The 26,245-nt window shown below is 37.7% G+C and overlaps 2 protein-coding genes and 1 long non-coding RNA gene across 3 annotated transcripts in view; 2 read left to right on the top strand and 1 right to left on the bottom strand.

Annotated features, from left to right (window-relative positions):
- LOC127418031 (PH and SEC7 domain-containing protein 2-like) overlaps window positions 1-16,954 on the top strand; it is a 53,060-nt gene extending 36,106 nt beyond the window's left edge. Inside the window, exons 7-13 of the mRNA XM_051658353.1 lie at window positions 833-922; window positions 5,996-6,039; window positions 6,179-6,369; window positions 9,474-9,544; window positions 10,727-10,884; window positions 15,973-16,117; window positions 16,821-16,954. Coding sequence (XP_051514313.1) covers window positions 833-922; window positions 5,996-6,039; window positions 6,179-6,369; window positions 9,474-9,544; window positions 10,727-10,884; window positions 15,973-16,117; window positions 16,821-16,829 — 708 coding nt within the window. The 3' untranslated portion in view covers window positions 16,830-16,954. The remainder of the gene's footprint in view (window positions 1-832; window positions 923-5,995; window positions 6,040-6,178; window positions 6,370-9,473; window positions 9,545-10,726; window positions 10,885-15,972; window positions 16,118-16,820) is intronic.
- The window catches only part of LOC127418038 (transcriptional activator protein Pur-alpha-like), a 65,969-nt gene that overhangs the window by 31,980 nt on the left and 7,744 nt on the right, over window positions 1-26,245 (bottom strand). The window lies entirely within an intron of this gene.
- LOC127418047 (uncharacterized) lies at window positions 18,490-24,355 on the top strand. The gene is made up of 2 exons (XR_007893357.1): window positions 18,490-18,802; window positions 23,901-24,355. It is a non-coding gene; the product is annotated as an uncharacterized LOC127418047 (long non-coding RNA).

Here is a 26,245-nt window from a genome sequence, read left to right as displayed (position 1 = left end):
CTCTTCACGTTTAATGGCTTCAGCTTTAATGTGTTTTCAGAATCTGTTTTCATCCATCATTCGTGGATTATTATTCATCTAAAGTAGATCTGTGGGGTAGGAGGGAGCCAGACAAACTGAGAAATTGATGTGTTGTGCTGCTTATAGTAGTTTGGCCTCCAGTCTCGAGCTGGTGTGCTACAGCCATCTGTTGATAATTTTGTGAACTGCATGTACTGTATATCAGAATTCATTGATTTGGCCGCTGATAAAGACTTCAGAGCTTCTTTTTATCACATCTATCTGGGTTTTTTTTTTTTTTTTTACACTTTTCTTGATTTTGTAACCACTCTTGTATTCCAAATTTACCATGGTAACCATAGTTTCTCCCAAAATACCATAGTTAGTACAGTGACTATTTTGGGGCCACTGCATAATTGTTATACTGTAAAATCATAACAAATTAACATGGGATCGCTTTTTACAGTGTATGATGCTTTCAGAATCTTTTTGTCTCAGCAACACACTAAAAAAATAAAATAAAATACCTCAAAACATCTTAGCAACCCCACAGCAACGCCCTGGTCACCACCCACTACACCCTAGCACTGTGGTGCAGACTTTTCCTGCAGAAAATGTAAAAATTAAGTAATGAAATATAATCTTAATTTGATGACAGTGGTGGCTAATACCGAGTTACCTCAGTTTATATTGTAGTAAAAATGATTGTGGTTACTGTAGTACATTTTTGCACAGATTTCCATCAGTGATAATTAAAATGTCTTATAAATGTATTTCTGTCTTACAGATGTTTTGTTATAATATTATATTGTGTTACTGTGTTGTTTTCTAGAACATCGGGAAGAAGATGTCATGTCAGCAGTTCATTAGCAATCTGGATGGCCTCAATGATGGCAAAGATTTTCCCAAAGAATTACTCAAGGTAATATTTGGGAACACAGCAGAAATGTTGTTGCTGCTTATTTACATATTATCATCATATAATTACTATGAGTAATTTTACTATCTTAAAATTACTATTATAAGAAAGAGAACACAGCTCTGTTCCAAAACCTAGTAAGCTGCCGACAGAGGTAGCATTTTAAGGCATCAGATGCACACCCCCAACATGAAGTCTGTTCCAAAAGGTTCGACTACTTAAATATGCTGTCTACTAAGATGACACATTTTTGCCAAATTCTATGGCAGCATCATTTGTATCCTCCGTGGATAAGTCAATCCCAGAATGTGCTGTCATACGGAGCCCCTTAGAGGATAGGGAGGGAATTTATTTTTTGAAATAGTTTTGAGTTCCTCAATAGCTATATCAGTCCCTCACGAAAATGAACAATGGTTTTACTACCATGGTTGCACAACGGTTGTTGTTGTAAAACCATAGCAAACACAACATTTACTATGGTTTTACTAGAGTAGCCAAATTGTAACCATAAAATGTGTGGTTATAATAATACAGTTAAGTCAGAACAATGGTCATAAAAATGATGACAGTGGTGCCTAAAAAATGGTTAGCTTTACTAAGAAACACCAGGGTTAATTTGTGGTACATGTAACAAAGTTTTTAAAACCATTTGCATGGTTACTGCAAGTTTACTGTAGTGAAACCATGGTTAATTTTCATAAGGGCATGTTTTTTGGAGGAAACCATGGTTTTGAATACCATACTTGTAACCATGGCTGTTACTATAATAAAACTGTAGCAACCAATTTTTTTTTTTTTTTTTTTTTTTTTTTACAGAATTATTATGATTTTTATCACCCTAGTTTTGGTTTTGCTGTATTATTACTATGGTTGTACTACAAATACCATTGTTAAAATATGGTAACTGTAATAAAACAATGGTACATTTTTGTGGTTACTATGGTTTTATCAAAAAATACCATAGTTTAACTCCTATTACGCGATAAATGCATTGTGAAGAAATGCAAAACCTTTTGCAAGCTAACGCAAACTATTTCGAGGGAACACAAAACGTATTGCTAAGGAAAGCAAAACTTTTTCTGAGAGAACGCAAAACCTTTTACAAAGAAATACAAACTATTTCCAGGGAACACAAAACATGTTGCAAGGGAATGCAAATTTTTGTAAGGGAACACAAAACTTATTGTAAGGGAACTCAAATCTTTTTGAAAGGGAACGTAAGCTATTGCGAGGGAACACAAAACGTATTGTTAGGGAATGCAAAACTTATTGCGAGAGAATGCAAACTATTGCGAGGGAACAAAACTTATTGGAAGGGAAAGAAAACCTTTTATGAGGGAAAGCAAACTACTGCGAGGGAACACAAAACTTATTGCGAGGGAACGCAAACTATTACGAGGGAACACAAAACGTATTGCAAAGGAATGCAAATTATTGTAAGGGAACACAAAACTTACTGCAAGGGAACTCAAAACTTTTTGAAAGGGAACGCAAACTATTGCGAGGGAACGCAAAAACTTATTGCGAGGGAACACAATGTATTTCAAGGGAACGCAAAACTTATTGCGGGGAAACACAAAACTATTGTGAGGGAACACAAAATGTCTCAGTTACGTACGTAACCTCGGTTCCCTGAGACGAAGGGAACGAGACATTGTGTAGTTACGCATATGGGAGTGCCTTCATACACGACCTAGTTGAAACCTCTCTACAATAACGCCAATATTCTAATATTGGCTATGGTGTTAGAGCCCCGCCTGTTTTGGTGCGAAACTGTGCGCTATTAAAAACAGGTGCACAGACACCATTTCCTCAGAATTTCTGACTGAGAACAAGGAGTGCATCGCTCGTACCTCAAGAACTCTGAGTCTTGTAGTACGGCTAGCGTTCGCAATGTCTCGTTCCCTTCGTCTCAGGGAACCGAGGTTACGTACGTAACCGAGACGTTCCCTTACGACCCAATACATTTGACATGCGTAGTTACACATATGGGGAACAGAATCCCATCACGCCACACTACACGACATAACTTCCCAGAGAAGAAACATGGTGGTGCAGTCTTGTGGGATGGCGACCGACATGAGCATGCCGCAGTGAGTGATCCTCGTGATGGCCAGGAGGAGAGCACTCATAACGAATATATGAACTAGCCATATAGTATGAATTAACTCCTTATGAACCTAGTCGGGAAGGGAGTATATTTATAATGAAAGTGCTTGCATCTTTATGGTAAATTATAACGGCTTGATGCAGGCGGTTGTGCAAATGATGTGGAGCCCGTACTTAAAGGGAAGGGCATAAGTATATATATATAAGTGCTCTAAACAGAGAGGACTTGTGAAAAAAGAGATGTTATGTCTAGGATGTAAAACCTTGCGAATGTGTTTTGAGAGGACCATCCTGCTGCAAAACATATGTCTTGTAAGGACACACCATTCGTCCATGCCCATGAGGAGGCCATGCCTCTAGTTGAGTGTGCTTTAACACCAATTGGGCAAGTCTTACCCTGCGACTCATAAGCCAGGGTAATTGCATTGACAATCCAGTGAGAGAGCCTTCGTTTGGAGACGGGCATTCCTTTTGTGTGTCCTCCATAGCATATAAAGAGCTGATCAGACAGTCTGAACAGGCAAGTATGCTCAACATATGCATGTAGTGCCTGTACAGGGCATAACAATGCAATGACTGTTCCTCATCTGAATTAAATGAAGGAGGGAAGAAGGCCTGAAGGTGAACCACCTGCGCTTTGATGGGCATGGGAGGACCTTGGGTACATAGCCTTTCCTGGGTTTGGATAGTTCGTTATGAACTTCGGGGAAGAATGGGGCAGATTTGCGGGACGCTGCCGTTTGATGGCGTCTGGACTGCTGGAACCATTCATCAAGACGAGACTGTTCAGGTTCCTCTGAGGGAGACCACTCAAGGTGAAGCACTTCGACCGCCCTTGTAAGGACGTGGAGCATCTCCCTGTCAGTGACGTGTGCACATTCCTCACCCTCGCTGGGGGGAGGGTGGCAGCATCATCCACTGACCACTCGCCTGATGCAGCAGGTGACATGACATCATCATTATTATCCCCAGTGTCAGAAAACATACGCTTCGGAGAGATTGAGGGGCTCGCGGGTTGTGTGCCGCCACAAGGACCACCTCAAAGTCATCCTGCTCGAACTCGTGGCCCCACCTTGCCTCCTCATGTGAATCCTCGGGTATCACAGAAGAGGCGGGTGGGAGGGCAACTGAGGCTGAATCATCCCTCAGAACGAGGGTGATTCACAAGCGAAGCGTCTTGAGACTCATGCCCTCACAGTGAGGGCAGTCTGTCTCCATGAGAGCAGACTCTGCGTGGGTGCGGCCCAGACAGTAAATGCAGCTCTCATGCTGATCTGACGGCGGGATATGCCTCTCGCACAAGGAACACTTACGGAACAACATCTTTAAAAAGACGCGAACACATAAGTGACTCTTTTAGATATATAAATTAATATATATTTGTATTTATATCACACAGTATACAATACACAATATACAATTGCTTTGTAAGGATACACAAACCCTGCCGAAGTGCTGCGGGGAATCAGGATGCTGAGGCCCGTTCACCAGCGAAGTGTCAGTCGGCGAGGCGGTGTGATGTTCACCGGAACACTGCAGGGGAGTGGAAAGTCTTCTCGTGAAGATTCCACCAGCTGACTTGTGTATATCAACGGCGAAGGTAGAAGGCTTCTAGACAAGAGATGATCACTGTCTTGAAGGAAGAAATTCTGAGGAAATGGTGTCTGTGCACCTGTTTTTATAGCGGACAGTTTCACGCCAAAACAGGCGGGGCTCAAACACCATAGCTAATATTAGAATATTGGCGTTATTGTAGAGAGGTTTCAACTAGGTCGTGTATGAAGGTACTCCCATATGCGTAACTACGCAATGTCAAGTGTACTGAGTCGTAAGGGAACTTTTGTTAGGGAAAGCAAAATTTATTGTGAGGGATTGCAAAACTAATACAGAAATTAAATTCCCTCCCTGTTTTCTAAGGGGCTCCTACTGTTATGAGCTTGATGAAAAAATAAATCAGAGATGGTGAATAAGTCAAGAAAAAGGATGAAATAAACTTAGTAAAGTATCTATAAAAATGTATAACTGCTATTAAACATTTTCTCCCAATTTGGAATGCCCAATTCTCACTACTTAGTAGGTCCTCATGGTGGTGCGGTTGCTCACCTCAATCCGGGTGGCGGAGGTCAAGTCTCAGTTGCCTCCGCTTCTTATCATGTGGCTCGTTGTGCATGACACTGCGGAGACTCCGCATGTGGAGGCTCATGCTACTCTGTGCATTCCACGCACAACTTACCACGCACCCCATTGAGAGCGAGAACCACTAATCATGACCACGAGGAGGTTTCCCCACGTGACTCTACCCTCTCTAGCAATCGGGACAATTTTGGTTGCTTAGGAGACCTGGCTGGAGTCACTCAGCACACCCTGGATTCGACTCCAGGGGTGGTAGTCAGCGTCAATACTCACTGAGCTACCCAGGCCCCCTTACTTTCCGCTTATTAGAGTATTGCACCGTTAGCTTAGCAACATGGTAATGCCAAACTATACTGAAACAAACCACAATTTGCGTTTCCTGTGCAGAGCGCTATTTGTGACTTATGAGGTTCCTTGATGGTTAAGATGTTGCCCTGGAGAACAGAGCTGCCAATATAGGCAGTAGGCAGCGAGGCAGATCACTTGGTTTGGGAACAGAGCTTAGATTTCCATTCATACATGTCTACACATGTGTTGTTTCACCAAACCTGACTGATTTCATTAAAGCACACACTAAAAACAAAATGACAACATAATGAGAACAATATAATTGTATTCTGGAATGCAATAAAGAAGAGGCCTTTGTTCTTAAATTATGTTTAAATTGGATTCAAGTGCATATTCATATGTTCGGTCCCATGTGCAATGCTTGTTTGAAATCAGCACCAGTCTTTCCTTTCACAACATGCTCATAGTGTTTGTGTGGTTGTAGTGTTGTTGTACGGTTTCAGACATACGGCACTAAAGGTCTCATTTGTCTCTGGCCTGGTTTAGGTGCTCTATAACTCAATAAAGAACGAAAAGCTGGAGTGGGCGATGTGAGTAATCAATATCATTCACGAGCACTCACATTATCATGTGACTTCTGGGGCTTATATGTGTGTAATGTTCCCAATACCTTTACACGTGCATGAATGCTGAGTGTGTATGTGTGATTAATCCCACTGATTTCTGCAGCGAGGAAGAGGAGTTGAGGAAGAGCCTGTCAGAGCTGGTGGATGGGCAGTGCGAGGTGGGGGGGAAACGTGTTGTCAGGGTAACGGATGGCAGTAACCCTTTCATAGCCATTCCACTGGTACTCAATGCTGCAACGTACAAACATGGGGTTCTGACACGCAAAAGCCACGCAGACATGGATGGCAGACGCAGTAAGTGTGTGTGTTTTTTGTACTGATAGACCGATGATGATTAATCTGACGATATGTTGCCATTTTTTAGATTATCGTATCGACCGATAACCATGTATGTGTATCAGTTCCAAAATCTACCGAAACCAAAATCTCCCTGTTTTGTGAATTTTGAGGAAATATTCTAAAATACATTTTGTAACTTGTCATCGTTAAAGAGACACTACAGAGGATTTCTCGTTTTATGTTACAAATGAACAAAATACCATTATTGAGCCAGTACAACAAAAATCTGTTCAAAACTATGTTCTTGCTTAAACCCATGTCACGACGGTAAAATAATGAATAATGATTATAATGATTTTATATTCTGAACGGCCACGTTTAAATTGGTGGGAAATTTCAGGTTTCCGTTATGCATCCTTACGTGTTTACATCATGTCCGTAAAAAAAAAAAAAAAAGAAGATCCAATGGCAAATATGTGAAGTGTGCGATATACCGGTTAAATTGGTATATCGGTAAAAATGTGTAAACCTTTAGGAATTTTCACATATCGTTTCTTTACAAAATTCCACTGCATGGTAGGGAATGTGGACTCCAAACAGAGTTTACATTACAAATAATATAATATAACATAATTTATCATATTATAATCAATATATTTTTTTTTTATTTACAATTAATTACTTTTGCATTATTACTTGTATGTAAATTCTGTAATAAGGAATGTTCCTATCTGAACAGTTCAAGCTTGATGTACCACCTTGATGTGGCAATAGGGGGCAGTCAGCACAACTCCAGATGTACAGACAACACGCCTCTTAAAATCAATAAGAGCAGGCAGTTTAGCCTTCCACAGATGACGTGCTCTTGCACTCAAAGACGGTTGGAACGAGCACAACAGAAAAGTCTCGAGACACATTTTCAAAGTTGCATATTATGTTTAACCAAAGTCAAACAGCTATTTTTCTTTGTAAACAAGTGCCAACACGGTTGGTCAAGATTACTATCAAAGAACATATTTCAAATCAGCAGTAAAATCTGACAACGCTGGTATCACAAATTGTGCTTCTTTACCTCAGATAACACTAAAAAATGCAAAATACCTGGCTTGTATAGCTAATGTGCATGCGCGTTCTTGAGTTGACTGACAGGCAATGTCTGAATCTAAAAGGTGATTGGCTCATTTAGGCCTACCTGTAAGGCAGGACTTCCTTTCTACATCTGTTGACCATTGGGTGTTCCAATTTGTCCCATTCATTTTATAAGAAGTGACCTGTCTCTAGTCTAAATAGTCTCTGGTTTAACTTAAAGGGATAGTTCAGCCAAAAATAAAAATTCTCTCATCATTTACTCACCCTCATGCCATCCCAGATGTGTATGAATTACTTTCTTCAGCAGAACACAAATTAAGATTTTTAAAAGCATATTTCAGCTTTGTAGGTCCATACAATGCAAGTGAATGGGTGCCAAAATTTGGGTGAGAAACAGAACAATATTTAAGTCCTTTTCTTTTTTTCTTTTTTTTACTATAAATTCTCCTCCCTGCTCAGTCACTCTCCACTTCAGTTTCACTTTCACATTCTTCTTCTTCTGTTTTTGGTGATTCACATTATTCATGCATATCGCCCCCTACTGGACAGAGAGGAGAATTTATGACAAAATGACTTAAATATTGATCTTTTTCTCACCCACACCTATCATATTGTGTCTGAACACCTGGATTTAACCACTGGAGTCATATGGATTACTTTAATCATGCCTTTATGTGGATTTTGGAGCTTGAAAATGTTGGCACCCATTCACTTGCATTGTATGGACCTTCAGAGCTTAAATATTCTTTTAAAAATCTTAATTTGTGTTCTGCAGAAGAAAGAAAGTCATACACATCTGGGATGCCAGGAGGGTGAGTAAATCATGAGAGAATTTTTGGGTAAACTATCCCTTTAACATGGTGTCTTAAAAACACAGTGATTATGACTAGAGATGATGAAAACTTCTGAGGTGTGAGTCATGACACAACCAAAGTGAGATGCTCCAAAAGCATCCATCTGATGCATGAGGACATAGACCAACAATTAAAAAATAGCACAGATGGAAGTAGGCCAATAAAAGGGTTATGTTCAAAAATATGGAAATAAAACAAAACATTTTTTGACTTTAAAAGCCACATTTTGTATTGCCTAAATGCTTAACTTGTCTGTTGCCACATTATATGTATATGATGTCAAGTATATGAATTATCTGAATTATAATACTTATTATACTGTATATTTATATATTATATATATTTATAATAATTTTTATTATTGTATACAAAATTATCCTTTTTTGGGGGCCTTCTTCAGTGTGATTAATTACAATTATTTCGATAAATTAATCTGCACATCATGCAATTAATTTTATTTTTTTAATTTAATTAAACATATAATAACATCGGACCCATGTTATATTAGGTGGCCTTAACTACTATGTACTTAACCATTTGATACAATGTACTCATTATGTACGTACATGTTGTTGCATTGTAATAACATTTAAAGAACTTGCATTTAATTACATTTGTAATTACACTGTTAACTTTACAATAACCCAACCCTTACCCCAAAACCTAACTCTAACCCCTAATCCTAACCCTAACCTTACTCCTAAACCTACCTGTGCCTTAACCTCAGTAGCAGCAAATGTGGGCATTTTACAAAATAACATGTAGTTACACAGTAAATACATAGTCTTGTATGTACTGTATTTAATGTTAGTACATAGTACTTTAGGCCACCTAATATAAAGTGTGACCAAAACATCTACAAAATAAGAAACAATGTCAAGGAATGTGATAAATCATCATTAATAATGCAATGTCTGATTAAACAGGTTGTTTGGTTCTTGTGGTGTAGTTCACTCTTGAGTGATAGTGTTGTGTAAAAGATATTCTTTCCTTGGTTTATGCTGCAGTAAACAGCACTACAGCTCATTAGTGAAGTCTCTCTCTCTCTCTCTCTCTCTCTCTCTCTCTCTCTCTCTCTCTCTCTCTCTCTCTCTCTCTCTCTCTCTCTCTCTCTCTCTCTCTCTCTCTCTCTCTCTCTCTCTCTCTCTCTCTCTCTCTCTCTCTCTCTCTCTGCAGCCCCGAGAGGACGCAGAGGCTGGAAGAAGTTTTATGCTGTGCTGAAGGGGATGATTCTCTACCTGCAGAAAGTAATCACTCACACACACAAAGATACACTGCAAAATAGCTAAGGCAGTTCTGTCATTACATCATCTCTTTCTCTGTTTATGTACAGAATAGCATAGACCTTTATGTGAATTTTGTTTTATGCATGAATTCCCAGATGACCTACAACAACTCACTGTGCTCCATCTGACCTTCCATTTCAGGAGTCACAAATAAGCAATATCATCAATTGTTGTTATAGTTAATATCTCCTTCTTGACTCATTATAACACATTTTACACAAAATTGGATTAAAAAAGCAAAATAATCGTTGATGATACAATTGAGATGATAACTGGAGGCCACTGGCTGAATTAAACATGCCATGTAATGAGGTCAATGTGAAAACAGTGTAGCATATTACTGTTCGAAACCTTTATTGTTGCATACTATTTCACATACTATTTTTAGTAAGCAGTATACAGAATAAACTGTGCAGATAGCATATATTCCAAGCATAGAATTCCATGGAATACTAGATTACTACTTAACAAATACTGCTCAGTATATTCTAAACGACTAGTAAAGGCATGAGCAGGGTGGCATTATTTAAAAAAATTAGTAGGTGAAACAGATTGTACTGAACGGAATGCAACAATAAACATTTAAAAGTAGTTTAATGTAGATTAGAAGTGTGCTGCATTGTTGTCACATGGCCTCGCTACGTTTGTCACAACCTAATTTCAGTGAGTGGCTACCTGTTATCAATTTGGAAATATATACTTTTATTTTGTGTTTTTAATCTAATTATGTGAAAAAATATTTTTTACACTGATTATCAGAAAAGAGATATCTATATTTGATACCACTTCTGGTTCTTTCTTCACACTGGAAATATAATATGAATTATATATTATAATAATATGAATCTTGTAATTATGTTGTAGCTGATAAAAAATACAATGCTATTCTAAAATAGAACATTAATGAACAAATATATAAAAAAGGGTGCCTTTGTAAATCTTCTTCTGCCAACTCTAATACTTAACTGTTTGCAGGACTGTTTCCCTTTCATGCACATTAGCGATAAAAGAGCATTTCAAATAAAATCTCTTTTAAAGACAGAAAACAAGGCTTTGACTTGCTGATTGAGATGCACCCATTGTCTCTGACAGTGGTGTTTTTTATTCGACTCATTCTGCTCTTTGTCTCCACCGTGTGGACAGGATGAATATAAGCCTGATAAAGATCTGTCAGAGGTGGATCTGAAGAATGCAGTCCGGGTTCATCATGCACTGGCTACAAGAGCATGTGACTACAGCAAGAGAGCCAACGTCCTGAAACTGAAGACTTCAGACTGGAGGGTGTTCCTCCTGCAGGCCCCGTAAGCAGTACACCTCTTTAACTGCACTGACACAATCCACTTTCTCTATTTGTATAACTCAATGTTAAGAGTTTTTTGGCATGGCCATGAAGTTTTGGTATTTTTGTGCAAGCATGCGCTAAGTCTAGGCACAAGTAGGTTTGCCCTTATGGGCTGGGTCAAGCAGCCCTCTACATATCGTCTTTTACAGTGTGTTGTGTCTCGTGAGTGCGCGCCCTGAAGGAAATTGACCTTATTTGACAGCAGTGGGTCTGGATATGTCGTGATCACACTGTCACCATCGCTTTAGTTCAGCCATGAAATAGCATTGACATTGCGTTTAATGATGTCAACTCTGACTTTGATTAAACTTTTCCCCGGACTGTTTTCACAACATTTTAAAGCATGGATACAGACCAGTAACACACCTGTTGGACGTCTGTTTTTAACGTAAAAGTGTTGCAAAATTGGAGAGCTGGAGACCAATTTAGCACTTGTTATACATATCATGATATAAACTCAAACTCATTGTAAATCGCAGAAGTACATATAAAAAAAAACATGTTACAAAATATAGTGATGTAGTAAGTGTAATAAATGTGTAAATATATAAATATTTAAAAGGCACAATCATACATTGTAAAATATTTTAATTTCTGAAAACACTGTAAATATGAAAGAATTTAACAGATACGGGGGGGCCTGGGGAGCTCAGCGAGTATTGACGCTGACTACCACCTCTTGGAGTTCGTGAGTTCGAATCCCAGGGCATGCTGAGTGACTCCAGCCAGGTCTCCTAAGCAACCAAATTGGCCTGGTTGCTAGGGAGGGTAGAGTCACATGAGGTAACCTCCTCGTGGTCGCTATAATGTGGTTCTCGCTCTCGGTGGGGCGTGTGATGAGTTGTGCATGGATGCCGCGGTGGATGGTGTGAAGCCTACACACACACTATGTCTCCGTGGCAACACGCTCAACAAACCACGTGATAAGACACACGTGATAAAATTGATGGTCTCAGACGCGGAGGCAACTGAGATTCGTCCTTCGCCACCCGGATTGAGGCGAGTCACTATGCCACCGCGAGGACTTAGAGTGCACTGGGAATTGGGCATTCCAAATTGGGGAGAAAAAGGGGAGGAAAAAAAAGAAAGAAGAATTTAACAGATACAAATCTTTAACAAATCTATGCAAGGGATAGCAAGGGATTTTTTTTTTTTTTTTTTTTTGCATAATAGTTTTGATATAGTAGCACTTATAATTATAATTTTTTATAATATAAATATTAATCCTATTTTCATTAGGTTCCAACCTTGTGAATATTTTGTTAAAAATTTGTAAAAAGAAAAATTCAAACAGTGACAACAACTTGTATTCTTATTAAAAATGCTAATTCATGACCGAGTGCTATATACAATCACAGCAGTGCTGATGTAGGGTCATATAGCATGATTGTGAGTGTGATACTGCTTATACACAACAGTCCAATGAACAAGTACATTTTTAAAAATGAGGAAAAACTGAGTATGGTCATAAAAAACGCATTTGTGCATGGAACTACTTTCTTACGCGACGGATCAGAATCTGCCGTTGCTGGTTCAATCCAAATGATGCATCCAAGCCTTAGTTAGTAATTCAAAAATGTCACTTTAGAGCTAGTATCATGGCTTGGGCTGTTTCTAACAAGTTAATGGAGAAACAAGGATGTGTGTGTGTGTGTGTGTGTGTGTGTGTGTGTGTGTGTGTGTGTGTGAGAGAGAGAGAGAGAGAGAGAGAGAGAGAGAGAGATATGGAGCGTTTGCGATCACCTGTTGCCACTCCCAAGCAGAGATACTGTAGTGTGTTAGCTTTCTGAAGATAATGTCATTTTGATCAAATGCATCCTATTTTCTCAGTCGGAAAATAGCTGTCCAAGTGGGGGTATTCCTCCCTATTTCATGGTAGCCGGTGAGCAAGAGTCATTCACTATAGAAACCGCAATGTCCTCCGCCATTTTGAACAGTATGTCCTCTCCAATGGGGAAACTCCGGTAAGAGGTAAGCGCCTTGAGTTTGTGTAATTAATCAGTGTGTTGTGTCTCTCAGCTGTGATGAGCCTTAATGCTGAAGTTGTTTGTTTAAAGCTATTTCCTAGTTTTAGCAGTGTAGAGTAATCCGTGCGATCACGTAGTGCTGATGGGTGAAAACACTGACTGATGCTGACTCACTTCACGTCACCTGAACTGGCTCATATTACACAAAACAATTGTCTTTTGCCTCCACCTGCTGGCTAAAATCAGTAATATCACAAAAATAAATGTAAAGAGACATGTGTAGCTCTTAACACATCTGCACTGCTCTTACACTTTAGTTTAGAACTGCACGAACACAAGCGGAGTGATACACACAGTGAAGCGTCCGAGTGCTGACATCAGTACTCATGGAACGTCTCTCATCCAATCAGATTTGAGGACCAGAACTAACTGTTGTATATATGATTTTATACCATGGTCTGTTCGAATACTCGATTCTGATTGGCTGCAATGCGTGCAGTTCAAACTGTTGAATGCACAGGTAGTTCCGGTCAGTTTTAATCACCGTTCGATATTAATGTGCTGTTTGTAACCATAGCAACATAACATTACAGAGCAAGCAGAGTGAACTATAGCAATTGAAAACATTTCCTAACCACTTTCATCAGCATAGCTAATATAATGGAATTCAGCTTGTTTTGCAGAGAGGGTGAGAGAAGGAAATCAGGACCAAATAAATGCGTCTTTCGCTTTCCGGCAAGTTGATGCAAGACGATTTAAACTGTAAATTGATGTATATGTTTCTGTGCTGAAGTGCCGCCTGAAGTGCACCGCGCTCACACATTTCTGACTCAAACGCTGAGGGTAAAGCGCTGTTGTTTACCAAATGCACACATCATTTTGTGGTGAAGCGCTATCATTCAAGGACAAACTGTGATTTAATTCTTAATTCAGTCAATCGTGCAGCCTTGATGGATCCCATACCAATGTCTCAGAGGTCAAAATCTGCAGGTTCCAGAGTGTTTTAAATGGTTTTCCCCTTATCATACAGTAAGTGCTAATTTTACTGTCAATGCCACGTTTATAAAGTCGGTTTTTCCATATTTATGTGAAAATAACAATGAATAAAAATTTAATAATACATTTTCTCTGGAGTCCCAACCCCTCTATGTTCTGTGGATATTATTATTTCTGGATTGTGCATTTAAATTCACAGTATATTGACCAAGTGTATGGTCGCACTACTTTTTCTCTGTGTCTGAATAGGCAGAGCTGTAGATCTAACGACCCTTAGATAAAATTAACCAGAGGTGGGTAGAGTAGCCAAAATCTGTACTCAAGTAAAGGTACAATTACTCAAAAAAAATAATTACTCAAGTAGAAGTAAAAGTATTAACATAAATAATTACCTGAGTAAGAAAGTATCCAATTAAAACAGTTCTCAAGTAGTGAGTAACCTGTTACTTTCACAAATGACATAATGGACGTTAACTCCCTACATTCCATTACATAATACACATTTAACATGTATTACAGAATTATTATTATTATTATTAATGGAAATTCTGTCATCATTCACCATCATGTTGTTTCAAACCCATATGACTTTCTTTCTTCCATGCAACACAATAAGGAGATATTAGACAGAATGTTTGCCTGAGTCACCATTTACTTTCAGTGAATGGTTTTTTCTCCATATTTTGAAAGTGAATGGTGACTGAGACTGTCAGTCACATCTTTTGGGTTCTAAAACTCTTTTGATCTAAAAAGAGGTCCACCTCAGTGATACTAGCAACCGAACACAACACAGGTGCACACAAACCAGAGAACAGAACTTACTAAACATGTCTGATCAGGTTGTTGTCGGAGAATAGATGCATTTCTATGCCCAGCCTTATTTATTTAAAACTGAGTACTCAATCAAACTCAGCAAGATGTATCTGTAGCAAGACTGAGGAGGCTGAAGGCAGCTACAGTCACACCGTTTCCTAACCTGAGAGCAAACAACATGTGATAAAAGGTATATTTTCTGTGTTAATCAGAGTTTTTGTCCTAACCAGCTGTGATGAGTGATGATACATTCTATTGATCGCTTGGTTTCTATTTTCAGCAATGCCCTCTGAATCCCTGTCTGCTTTTAACTGCACCGGTCCAACATCTTTCTCATAACAGTATACTGAAGCCAACATCTCACTAGCCTACTTAATAAAAACTACTTGATTTTGGCCAAGAATGTTTTTGCTGAGGTATCGATCCGGTTCAGAATGGAGAAGAGGTGACAGACTTTCCTGCCTCCTCTATCTCTTTGTTTGATTGAGTACTCTGTTTCAAATAAATGAGGCTGGGCATAGAAATGCATCTATTCTCTGACAACCAACTCATCAGACATGTTTATTAAGTTCTGTTCTCTGGTTTGTGTGCAGCTATGTTGTGTTCTGTTGTTTATATGGCAGACCTGTTTTTAGATCAACAAAATGAGTTTTCACTTGAATACCCCGTCTCGTGACAGATACTGCTCTTGTGCAGTCTCATTAACGCTCAGAGGAGAGCAACGGTCAGTCAACAATTTCACTAAATAATACATTCGATTTCAGTTTGTTTCTCACCACAGCTCATTGTATGCTTTCATAACAATCATGAGTCTTATGGAATAATTTATTAGACTTCTGAATTATACTTTTGCATTCTTTTGAAGCTTGAAGAATGGGTAACCAAGAACTGCCATTGTGTGACATCACTGAGCGCTAAAAAATTTTCACACTTTCTCCCTTTGTGTTAAGAAAAAGAAAGAAAGTTATATGGTGTTGTAACAACACAGGGGTGAGTAAACAATGACTGAATTTTCATTTTGGGGTGAACAATCACTCTAAGGAACTGGAATAGTTAAGAGGAATCAGAACAGGAATCGTAAAAAAATCCTTACAATTCCCATCGCTATTCAGGCTGATGTGATTTTACTTTGTATGAGTTTACGTTGTAAAAAAGATGAACTAACTATACATTATCCCTTAAAGTATATTAGAATTTCTCTTTTCCATTTGTCAGATTGCTTCCACTGTTAGTTAAATAATTTGACTTTCACTCTCTGTATGTGTTTGTAGGAGTGAGGAGGAGATGATGTCGTGGATTTTCCGAATTAATCTGGTGGCGGCTCTCTTCTCGGCTCCGGCTTTTCCCGCTGCCATCGGCTCCATGAAGAAATTCTGCAGACCATTGCTGCCTTCATCCACAACTAGACTCAACCAGGTACACAAATACACATGTGTATGCAGTCTTTACACCCCAGTGTCCTCCTCCAGTGCAGCTGTGTCCATGTGCCAACAAGCAAATACGCAAATACATGCATTTATTATATTAAAATATATATTAAATTATAAGATAAAATCAGTTCTAAATATAAATATCAAATAATCAAACTACATATATTATTTGCAGATTATTAATTGACATCTTCCATGGGTTCTGTTCTACAAACAGTAATCAGAGACTTCAGAATAGCATGTTACCATACTACTTGTACTATTTTAATAGTTTACATTTACTATGCACAGTACACACATTTTCTATATGCATAGAATACCATGATGACCTACAACATTTGGTAAAACGTTCAGTATACAAGCAGAGCACACTGCATGGGATATCATAGTATTCCACAATGCAATGCGCTAGGTTTGACTTTACATTTCCAGTCATCAATCTGTATTCATAATTTCATCAGACTGCCAGAAGTTAAGACATTATTCTATGCAATTGGATTAAAATGCAAAACAATAATATTTTTTTTTTCTGAGATGATAACTGGACTCTAAATTAAACATACAGTACAAAATAATGAGGTCATTGAAAATGAATTAATAATTCACTGCTGTTAAATTGTTCCGATGAATTTGTCTCAATTAATATTAAATTCTTTATAATTTATTCTCCAAATTTGTATTCTCCACAGATTTTGTAGCGCCTCTAGTGTTCATTTCACCAGGACACTGCTGCCATACATACAACTAGGCATGTCAAATTTTGCAGCAACTGCCTCTGATTGATTGGTCTCTGTGATTGGTGCAGGAGGAGCAACTGAAGTCCCATGAGAACAAACTGAAGCAGATCTCTCTGGAACTGGAGGAACACAAGAGGAGCCCACCAGATCTGACGCCCAAGAGCAAGGAATCAGAAGAATATCGAATCAAAGAGCACTATTTAGCCTATGAGGTCAGACCCAATACAAATTCTTGTCTCAGAACTAATGGAGAAGAACTAATTGGTTTCTAATGGAACCTATATAAGTAATCATTGATTTGTTCATTTTAAGCATATCAACCCTTTGTCACAAGATAAAGTGGCCCCCAAAAGCACTAATTTCAATAAATTTCATTAAGAAAATAGCAAATATATTTATATATGTATATATGCACTTAATATATATTTTAATATATGTAAGATTTAACATGTCTTAAATATGACACGAAACTACTTAGTGCATAAATTAAAGCAAGCCAAAACCAAGCATTTTATTTATGGTAATCTTGAATTTATTTTTCTTTGTCACTGCAGAAATGCCGTTACGAAACATACGTCAGTCTCCTGCAGGCAAAGTTCCATGCAGGAAGTGACGACCTGGATAAGATTGAAGCCAGTCTGTTCAGTGTGGAGGGGAAGGAAAGTTACCTGCGTAAAACTAAATCCAGCCCTTCTATTAGCCAAGGTCATGGGGCCAATGGACGGGTCGGTCAAAAACACGCTCTGGAGCACAATAGCTGAAGAGCCTTCTAACTTTGACCTCTGAACTCGCATCATAGACTCAGCGGGATTGGATAAATGAGACAGACTTGTTTCTTGAACCAAGAAAAATACAAACGTAGCATTATAATGTCCTTATTTCAATGTACAGTAAATTTATTATGACCATTATACACCGATCAGCCACAATATTAAAACCACCTGCCTAATATTGTGTAGGCCCCCCTAGTGCCGCCAAAGCAGCGCCGACCCGCATCTCAGAATAACATTCTGATATGATACTCTTCTCATCACAATTGTACAGAGCGGTTATCTGAGTTACCGTAGACTTTGTCAGTTCGTACCAGTCTGGCCATTCTCTGTTGACCTCTCTCATCAACAAGGCGTTTCCGTCCGCAGAACTGCCGCTCACTGGATGTTTTTTGTTTTTGGCACCATTCTGGCACCAACAATCATCCATGCGATTATCTAATCAGCCAATCGTGTGGCAGCAGTGCAGTGCATAAAATCAGCAGATACGGGTCAGGAGCTTCAATTAATGTTCACATCAACCATCAGAATGGGGAAAAAATTTGATCTCAGTGATTTGGACCAATGGCATGATTGTTGGTGCCAGATGGGCTGGTTTGAGTATTTCTGTAACTGCTGATCTCCTGGGATTTTAACACACAACAGTCTCTAGAATTTACTCAGAATGGTGACAAAAACAAAAATCATCCAGTGATCGGCAGTTCTGTGGACAGAATTCCTTGATGATGAGAGAGGTCAACAGAGAATGGCCAGACTGGTTCAAACTGACAAAGTCTACAGTAACTTAGATAATCGCTCTGTACAATTGTGGTGAGAAGAATATCATGTCTGAATGCTATTCTGAGATGCGGGTTGGTGCTGTTTTGGTGGCACGAGGGGGACCTACACAATATTAGGCAGGTGGTTTTAATGTTGTGGCTGATCGGAGTATGTATTATTAGTATTATTACTACAAAAATACACATTGTTAATAATGCTATGAACATTACGTGCCAAATACGAAAGGAAAAGGAGACCAAGACCATATTGGAGAAAAAAACGTCAACACAACAATGCATGGAATGTCAAGAGAAAGGGAAATTTCATGTTGCTGAAATGAGATGCACTGTGACATCACTATGCAGCATGTTCCATTTTGATTCCAGTAAGGAGCATGTTATGAAGGTATGGAGGACTTTATTATGAGATCACAATCAACATACTGTAATGGTATTAGAACTTAATTTATTCATGATGTCACTTAGCAGCACAATTAGTTTCACCTAAGGACTCTCTTTGTGACATCACAATATGTAACTATCCCAAGGCTGTGTGCAGTAATGGTTTTCTGATTGACAGGTCTGGTTTAGATGTAGCATTCGGTTTACTCGTGAGGCGGTACCTACTGTATCAGCCTCCTTAAGTAGCCAGTTTAAGGGCTTCGCCGCACACTGGGGTGCTGTAAAGATCCATGTAGTATTAACTAACCCCTTGTAATTATTTATTATGTTATATTTATTAATTGTACATTTATAGTGGACTATGGGAAGGCACTTGTAAAGATGAATACATTTGACCCCTAGTTAGTTTACTAAGTTTAACTCTGTACCATTGTTTGATAACTCTTTGCTTGATAGCTGATGATCGATATTGGATCCAGGGATATGTTTAAAGGAATGTTCCAGGTTCAGTACAAGTTCAGCTCTATCTACAGCATCTGTAGTATATACAGTATATTGTTTACCACAGAAATTTGTACCTCAGTTTTTGTTTTTGTTTTGTTTTTTTAAGCAAAAATCATGGTTACAGTGAGAAAACTACAGTGAAAGTAAACAGGGCTTTGAGCATTGAGGCTTTTAAAATAGAAATGTGAACATAATATTTTTTATAAAAGTGATTATTAGTTGTTCCTTAAAAAATTTTATTATTTGAGCTGTAAAGTTGTCTAAATAATTTTTTTCTTTGTGGGACTTCTGTTATAGGCAGAAGACCTTCTGGTTGTGCGTTACTGATATAATAATTCTTATTAGGATTTTTTCACAGAGACCCAAGCATTGATATAGTTGATTTTTCCCCACTCTTCCTTAAAAGAAATGTTCACCCAAAAATTCTGTCATCATTTATTTACCTCATGCCATTCCAGATGTGTATGACTTTATTTCTTCTGCTGTACACAAATTAAGATTTTTTGCAGAATATTTCAGCTCTGTTGGTCAATACAATGCAAGTGAATGGTGGCCAAAACTTTGAAGCTCCAAAAAAGACATAGAGGCAGCATTAAAGTAATCCATAAGACTCCAGTGGTTAAATCCATGTCTTCAGAAGTGATCTGATAACTGTGTTTTACCACAAGGCCTTGTTCCAAATGGCACCCTAAGCCCTTGCGGTCTCCCTGTGCATTTGGGACAGACTTCAAGACTTTAATCAGATAACAGTGTTTTCATACATAATGTTTTTCATATACATGCAGTTTTACAAATTATTATTTGAAAAGTCATGACATTGATAGATAAGGTAAAGGAACACATTTTAACTTTTGGATATTTGTTTTTATTAAATAATTCCAAGCAACACACTGACAATAAAGCATTAGACAATTTAATCAAGAACCTCTGATAAATAAAGCACACATATAACTACAGCAACAAAACCCCATCGTTTAAAATTTTGAGTTAACAAAAAACATTATTCAGACACATGGATGGTTACAGGCAGGTGTTTAGAACACAGTCAAATGTAGGGACTAAAAATGGTTCAAGGAACGAAAATGGAAAAAAAAAATTTTTTTTGGAAGAACGTAACCAAAAAATGGAACAAAGTGATTTTTAGCTGTTCTGGAGTAAAAACTTTATTTTTAAATGCTGGTAACTGGTTATAACCGGTTAATTTTGTTCTGATAATTTTTTCATGAAGCTAAAGGCCAAAGGGTTTATCACAGTAAATTTTTGGAACTACATCACTTCATGTTCCCTGAAAAAAATGAAACATCCTGATCATGAAGGAAACTGCTGCATTACACATTTCTTTGCCTAACTGCCTGTTGTGGATGTTGCATTCTCTGAATGAAAACCTTTTTCACAACTATGTATAATTACTACATATACATGCACAGCTAATCCAGATACAAGGAAAACATTATTAGAGGTAAAAAAAACGTACATTTCTCAGTTGCTTCCAAGTCTTCACTGAATTATTGTTAGATATGATGCATTAATACAGATTTGATGCTGCTGGGATTCGACTCAGAAGCATATCTGTAAATAAAATTATACTTAACTGTTAATTAACTGTATGCTTGTTATGATTTCTATGAAAAATTAATTCGATAAATCCACCACACAGGGAAAAAATTTATTGCTTATTTTGGTGTGGCAAGTAGCTTATTTTGGGCTTGTTTTTCCAGAACAGGTTGCTTGTTTCTCTTGCGAGATCTGGCAACATTGCAATTGGTATTTCACCCACCCCTTAGAGCAGAGTACTGTCATTTTAAATAGAACGTTATTAACCATTCATTTATTTTGTTCTAACCAGTAACCTTTTGGAAATTAGGCTGAGGAACTTCTGAACCGTAATGAAAAAATACAGTTTTTGCTCAGAACGAACCGAAATGAAAAACTTTTTGTTTTTAGTCCCTGGTTAAATGTATAGAAAGAACATACATCTCACACACTGCCATAGATTGCAGAAATCATACTAAAATACACACAGCCACACTTCTTCAGGTATATATATCATCGTTAGACCGAAAGTTGCTATATCAATAAATATAAGCTAAAGCTGTTTGCATTAAAGTATTCTCTCCTGTCTTGATATTTTGGAGACTCACAATAATTCTAAAATCTTCTTTGAAACAACAATAACAAATTTTAGTGTTAGTTTACTTACTTTTATGAACATAAAACTTCCTCAAGAAAAACTATTAAATTAAAATGGAATAGGAGTAATTCCATATGTCTGGACAACTAAATAAAAAAAGTTTTGAACCAGTTATACACATCAGACTAAAATGTGATACTATATACTCAAGAAAAGCAACTGATCCATCATTGCCAATCAGGAAAAAGAGATTATTAAAATCAGTATTTAATCCGCAATGGACATCGCCTCATCCACTGTGATTTTTCCTTCAGCTCGGAAACTCCAGTCCGCTGTGACTGGTCGAGAGGATCAGCAGCGGGGTCTGTTGGGTAGTAGTCCACTGTGGAGCTCACACTAATACGGCTCAGCTGAAGGGTGCATTGAGGGCGAAAAGGGGGTGCTTGTGAGCACCCCTCTGGGCGCTTGTGAGCACCCCTCTGGGCAATAAAATGTAAAATGGGACACCCTACAGTCTTGCGGACTTGACGGCCACGAGACCACAAGTTACATCACATGTGCCATTTGGGACAGGGCCCAAGTATACACCTTTGACCAGCCCCGACCAGTAGGTGGCGATATGCACGAAGTATGCGAATCGCCAAAAACAAAAGAACAAGAATGTGAATGCGAAAGTGACAGTGGAGATTTATAGTAAAAAAAGGAAATCTGTTTCTCACCCACACCTATCATATCACTTCAGAAGACATGGATTAAACCTCTTGAGTCTTATGGATTGCTTTTATGCTGCCTTTATGTGCTTTTTGGAGCTTCAAGTTTTGGTCACCATTCACTTGCATTGTATGGACCTACAGAACTGAAATATTCTTCTAAAAATCTTCAATTGTGTTCTGCTGAAGAAAGAAAGTCATACACATCTGGGATGACATGAGGGTGAGTAAATGAGAGAATTTTCATTTTTGTGTGAACTACCTTTAAAAGTGTAGAAAGCCACTGGTTATACTTGTATTTTGTATTTTTTTTTTTTTTTTTAATGCATATTTTGGGGAAAATTGTTGCAAAATTGCCACTTTGGGCATTTAGGGTTGCAAAATTTCACTTTTTCTTTTTCTTTTCTTTTTTTTGGGGGGGGGGGGTTGAGGCAGTAAGTGGACGTTCTGTTTTTACTACACAATTCAGCTTACATAGTATATTAATTTTGTTTACTATTAGCAGTAAGGGTAAATTCATGAATAGTTAAGACATTTGAATATTTAAAACTAATGAGGACTACTGATATTGATGATATATTAGCCATTATAATAAAAATAATAAAAATAATATAAATTTCTATTTAATTTAGAATGTTTAATATACCATGAATACCAAAAATAATGATTTTTTAAAATGACTGAACAGCACAGAAAACAGCTGAAAATAACAATAAGTAATAATAAGTAGTTAATCTATGATTTACTGAAAAGGCTCCATTGTGTGAATATAAATAAGTTTGACCACTAATGCCCAGCGCTGCATTTTTTCTGCACTTAGAAAAATAGTCTGAAATTTATGAAAGTTGATAGTTAAGGGGGTTGTTATATCTATTTTTTCTTCTTTAATATGCCATGAAACTACAGTACTTAGTGCATAAAATCAAGCAAGCCAAAACCAAGCATTATAGTTTTAAAGATATGGTAATTATTCTAAATCAAATTTTTTTTTCTAAAAGTAATGGCACAAAATGTATGTCAGTCCTGCAGACGAACATCCACATGAAGTTCCTTTTTTCTTTTTTTTTCACAAAAATCTTTTTTTATGTCGACTAGAATTCAAATGAACAAAATTCAGATTCAAATACTTTAGTCATTGTTCTAGCTCCATACAATTCTGCTAAGCTGGGTTTATGAGGGTTAAGTAAAAACTCATTTTCTTGTATCCTTGTGTGTATCACGCATAAGTTACTGGGTTTACCGGCTTTACGTGGTCATGTCAGGAGTTAAAATATAACACATTTGCACAGACAAGTTTAGCAATCAATTCTATCACACTAGTCTCATGTTAACATGTAAGTCTTCTGACTATACTTTCAAAACATTGCCTTGCCCATTATACTTTCATTTTTAATGCCTTAATGTACCCACAATTGTTGCTTAAAAAACAAAACAGGGATAAGTAAAAATCAATTTCTATGGTAATCAACATTGTGCCACAAATGCTGTTTACAGGGAATAAACTCTATCAAACCTGGATATTCCTTTAATGTTGAAAAATATGGTGTCTCAACACAGGACAGGTTATGGGACTGAAAGAAACATTGTAAATTCACACGTATGTGAGTGTATGTGTGCGAGAGAGGAAGGAAGACTGAAAGTTATAGAGTCTGAGCATGCAAATGTTCAACTCGAACAGAGGAAAACATTTTGGACTCAAAGCAACACCCTCTTATTCTTCATTCAATGGACCACAATGTGTCTCTATGTGCCTGCAGAAATTTCAGCCTGGACAAAACATTGAGCAGCAGGACTGCAAGCAACACACCTTGAATCTACAGGCCTCATCATTTCCATCGTACTGAAACACATATGGAAAGCATCTTTTAAAAAGGACTATCCTGAAAATGTATTGCTTTCTGTTCATGAGCCACCAGCCCTGCTGACAGCGAAACTTAATGGTACAAACTTTGTTTGAGCAAGTGCAAGTAGATTTTTATAGTCCTGTTTTAAAAGCATGAAGACAGTAAAAGTGAGAGAATGAGCTTTTGGCTCTTTTATGCTTTATGGGATGTGGAATAATATAAGAGCTGCAATTTTATACATTCTTAGCAATGGCTTTCTTAAAGGGACCTCTCTATAGCCTACTTTTCGCTTTGGCTGTTGTGCTAACTTGATTTTCCCATTTAGGGTAGAACTCAGATGCTGTTATAATAAAAGATTGTGATGATTATTTTATGATCTCCATCTCCGTGACTATAGGAATCCATATGTTTCATCTCATTTCAAGTTTGCCTTCTCTTTACATGTAAAAAAAAAAAAAAAAAAAAAAAAAGCAACTTATTTTGTTTTCATTCATCATTTCCTCCCCACTGGTTAGTAGAAAGCTCCTTTGCCCCAAGGTATTTCATTAATCATTTCTTGTAAGTCAACAGTACAGTTTTCATCTCATTTAATAGATTTTCTTCGGAAATGCCATAGATTAACCACATCCACTACCAATTAGATTATGATTACCAATAATTAACAATGCTACAGTTGCCACTCATAAAGCCAACATGAAACAATGTTTGCAACCCATTTTACTTATGTAAAATGACACAGTATTTCTGTGACACAGGATATTCAGTGACTCGACTATATCCATCGGGAACTGATTGGATTGTGAGAAGTCTTCTCTTTTTGACAAGTGTTTGGAGGGAAGATGGTTGAAAAATAGGAGGACTTGGTGGCATTAGCTGAAATAAGGAAAATTGCTTTGATGAAAGATTACAAAGTCAAAACATTTTGAATAACGTGCACCAATGAATCATTCATAATAAGCCCAGGAACGTGTATAACAAAGTAAACAGGTTTCAATTTTTATTTTATGAACTCTTCATTTGCAGTCTCAGGCCACATCCACATTAATCCACCATTAAACTCATCCACAATGGAACGGTGTTTTACTCAATCTAAAACGGAGCGTTTAGGGGAAAAAAAACAAACATCCATTACCGTATATTTTTTGAAAAGCAATGACGATTCTTTTGGATGTGACCTGAGTTTGAAAACTCAGTTTTCAGTTTCCTCGCGACACTGTTTTTCAACGTATGCAATCATTTTCGAAACACTCCATTTTCGATGGAGGAAAATTGTTAGTGTGGATGAGAGCTGTAAACATAGCAAAATCAGTGCGCTTTCGAACGAAAATGTATTGGTGTTACGTATTACACCAATCTGTGTTCAGTTTCCTAACTTTATTGATTTCCAAAGGATGCACTGCAAAACAATAGTTGTTTTCAACTTTAAGTTTATGCTATATTTGCAATTCTAGAAACTAAGTTTATGCTGTACTCAATAATAAAGAAACTCAACAAATAATTTTAAGTTAAGTTGACATCAACCTGGAGTTTAGTAAAGCCAACATTTTTTAAGATTCCATGGGAAACCATGTGCGGTAATGGAGAGCGATAAAAAGCGCTCAGTTTTCAGTGGAGGAAACCGCTGTGCTAGTGTGGATGAGAGGCATAAACATAGCAAAATCAAAGCATTTTCAGAGTAAAACGTGTTAGTGTGGACATGGCCTAAGAGTATAGGCAGGATCTGACAAAACGATTCCAACCTTTCTAGCCCACCATTATTCATGTCTTACATAAGTGTTCTCGAATTATAGTACATTCAAAGTATTGTACATCATCCACAGTAGCCCTTAGAATCCTCCACAAAAGGAGGTAGATCCTTTTCCTGTGTTGCTCCAAAACTATGGAACAGTCTCCCTAACACTGTTCGGGATGCAGACACACTCACTCAGTTTAAGTCTAGACTAAAGACTCATCTATTTAGCCAGGCATATACCTAATTTATCCTTCAACTCACAATTAGGCTGCTTTAGTTAGGTCCAGAAACCAGAAACCAGAAACCAGAAACACTGATCGTGATCTATAACTCTGCAATAAATTGAATGGCATCTACACTAATATTATTCCAATTATTTCCCTGTCTCAACCTTGGGATTCATATCCTGAGGTTACCAGAGCTGAACAGATCCAGCTCCGTTCCTGCTTGGTGTCAGACTCCATTGCTACGTGTCGCTGAGTGATGACGACAAACTACAGCCGGTGCTAGCCAGACATCACTTCAG

The sequence above is a fragment of the Myxocyprinus asiaticus genome, chromosome 27 (assembly GCF_019703515.2).
Source record: "Myxocyprinus asiaticus isolate MX2 ecotype Aquarium Trade chromosome 27, UBuf_Myxa_2, whole genome shotgun sequence".
NCBI lineage: Eukaryota > Metazoa > Chordata > Actinopteri > Cypriniformes > Catostomidae > Myxocyprinus > Myxocyprinus asiaticus.
The sequence above is the reverse complement of the archived record's forward strand: the minus strand, read 5'-3'. Positions and strand labels throughout refer to the sequence as shown.